General features: G+C 36.1%; 1 protein-coding gene across 1 annotated transcript; it reads right to left on the reverse strand.

The window, feature by feature from the left end:
• Window positions 1–162: 162 nt before the first annotated feature.
• LOC127131121 (uncharacterized) lies at window positions 163–1,448 on the reverse strand. Its single transcript, XM_051060055.1, has 2 exons — window positions 1,169–1,448; window positions 163–1,091 (listed from the first exon to the last, which is right to left on the reverse strand). Exons 1-2 carry the CDS (start codon window positions 1,446–1,448, stop codon window positions 163–165), a joined length of 1,209 nt encoding a protein of 402 aa, XP_050916012.1.
• Window positions 1,449–2,794: the final 1,346 nt, after the last annotated feature.

Here is a 2,794-nt window from a genome sequence, read left to right on the forward strand (position 1 = left end):
TTTTGGGAAATACTGACCTCAATTGTAGGCTTTCTTTGACAAGCATATTTAGTTTTTGATGAAAGCCTCTTTCATGGAACAGCGGATCATAATCTGTTACATCAATCTTTAGCAAACAGGCTTGAACAGAGTTCTCTACATGCTTATTGACTGATGGATTAATTAATCGGTTATCAGGAGCTTGTTTGACTTCTTCTGCCCCCTTATAAGCATTGGTCCATTATCTGATGGATGCAGAATGTAGTAACAATGATAAGGAGCCTCTGTCATTGTTTCTAAATCACAATTTGAAGAACATATCAAACCCTGGTCCATTGAATGTAGAACACTAGAAAGGCCTTGAAAAAGTTGAACATTCATGTATGACTGATCAGTATCATCGGAATTGGTTTCGATCACATGATAAGAAGATGCAGTCACGACAAATGAAGCCCCCGTTATTAGACCTTCATCAAGAGAAGCTAAGTTTATCCTCTCAGTATCAGTTACGGTGATTCGTGAATAAACTGGCATAAGCTTCAGGGAATTATGGAATAAGGGAAGAAACAGAATAGTTTTTTTTCCAACTAGAATAGAATTTTCATTAACATCAATCGTTTCCAGGTTGGAGCCAGTGACTGGACAGGAAAAACATGTTGAATTTTTTTCAACATCCCCTAAAGGAATGCCATGGCATCTGCATGTCTGGCATTGACTGAAGCAGTTAGTTATTGGATTGACCGGTGGAAGCAGGTTGCAGAATATATGGTTCACAGAATCTATAAGTTTGTCCTTGAAAATGAGACGTGCTACCAGGGGCTTGTCCATGTCATCTTTCAAAAACTGCACCGATCTTTTAACCAGGCCATTGAATGATCTGAAATTTGTGATGTAGGTCTGAACTGAGCAATTATCAAGATGAGAAATTGAACGAAGGAAATTGTTAATGTTTTCACGCGAATCAATCAGATGACTTGACTTCGGCTGAAATACAGCAAAATCAACTGAAACACATTTATCTGCAGCATCCATGAGGCTCTTCTGCATTACAGAATCCACATCTTCAGGCAAGATTGAAGTTATGACTATCCCTTTTCTCTCAATATCTTTACCTTGCCAAGAATACAATACTCGTTCCTAGTTTTACTTACACTTAAAGGTCTGCATCTGCAGGAAACCCTGATATTACCCTTAATTTCTATTATTTCATTGTAAAGTCTCTTTCGCTCAAAAGATTCATCCAGATACTTCTTCTTCAAGAGTTCATATTCAGGACCGAGAAGCTGAATAGAGTTCACAACATCAAGGCTTGAAAAGGACTCAGTTGTGAATTTCACGTGATCAGATAATGCTACGTGCTGCTCTTTGTAAATTATGTATTTTTTGGATAATCTATGATTTGCAATGAATGAAAATTGGTGTTTCTTGTAGCAAGACAAGGATCTCTCTTTGCATCTTAGAAACTTCATGTATTCATGTGATGAGGTGCTTTTTGATTATAAGTTATTCATATGCCATGTACATGGATGATTATGATTGAATGAATGAACGAAGTAATCGAACTATGAATGAGTATGTGGAAATTCTTGAATGTGAATGAAAAATTTCCAATGTAATGAAGAAATATGAATGAAAATTTTGAATATGAAATGTAGAATCTCGAATGTGAAATGGAGAATATAAATGTGAATGAAGAAATATGTATGGAATTTCTTTGAATTATGAATGAATGAGAAAATGAATATGCATGATGACCCAAAATAAAATATTTTGCACTTGACACATGATTTACTCGAAAGGAGGGTGAAAACTGGTAGTAAGACAAATGACAGATGAATAATCACCTCGATGAAATTGGAACGAAAGATGAAACATGAGGTTCACTTTTCTAACAAATGAAAGAGTTTTCAAATCTCGCATTGCTAAGGAAATTAATCATCTTATACCAAAAATCAAGAAACAAAGCCCAAAAGACAAACATGGACTGGTCGTGGTAGCGAGTCCAACAACAAACGTTTTTTTTTTATAGTATCATGACCAGATGGAATGGTCATTAAGAAAGAATGCAAACGAGTGATTGATGGGGAAAAAATTTCAGGGCCAAAATCGGGGTATGACAAACGGCAGGTTTGGATTGAAGATTTTGGAATTATTCATCGTGTGGGTTGCAACCCTAATTATTAATCTTGAGGGATCTTGTTTCTTGGTCTTCATGCATGAACTGGGCTTCTAAATCCTAGTTGTGGGTCCATGGTCATAGGAGTTGTTGGTGGAGCTTTGTGTTTGGTTTAAAACCCTAATCAGGGATGATCGGTGTTCAAATGCCTCGATTGGTATACTTTTGGATTGGAGATTAATCAAAACCCTAGCTTGTTGGTTCATAAGGTCTATGAGCCTCATTACTTGATGTGTGCTTAAAACCTTGATCAAACGTGCCTGAAATTGCTGGTTTGGTTTGAGGATTGTGGAACCCTAGCTCATGGGAGGGATTGTCTACATCATGTCATTCATTAAGTTCACTAGAAGATTATGGTATTAATCATTCAAATCATCCATTTGATTCTTGACTTCATACATCTTGTCACACTGATTCATTAGTACATTCATACTTCCCTTCATTTTCTTTGACCATGATCCATTTTCAGTCAAGGTCATTCATCCATCACGGTGCATATTATAATTGTCTCTGATTCTGGTTATGTCATCATGTGTTCAAATTTGAATTTAATTCCATTTATATTTCCATGTGAAATTGTATTTGATCATAACATTCGACATAAGTGTCCATAACCATTTGATCATTGACCCAAGTTGA

Source organism: Lathyrus oleraceus, chromosome 3 (assembly GCF_024323335.1).
Source record: "Lathyrus oleraceus cultivar Zhongwan6 chromosome 3, CAAS_Psat_ZW6_1.0, whole genome shotgun sequence".
Taxonomy (NCBI): domain Eukaryota; kingdom Viridiplantae; phylum Streptophyta; class Magnoliopsida; order Fabales; family Fabaceae; genus Lathyrus; species Lathyrus oleraceus.

Excerpts from the sequence above, each read along its gene's own strand:
- LOC127131121 (XM_051060055.1), bottom strand. The coding sequence starts at position 1,448 with ATGAAGTTTCTAAGATGCAAAGAGAGATCCTTGTCTTGCTACAAGAAA. Across the intron at positions 1,092-1,168 it reads TGAAATAATAGAAATTAAGG|GTAAAGATATTGAGAGAAAA; the intron begins GTAATATCAGGG and ends ATTCTTGGCAAG.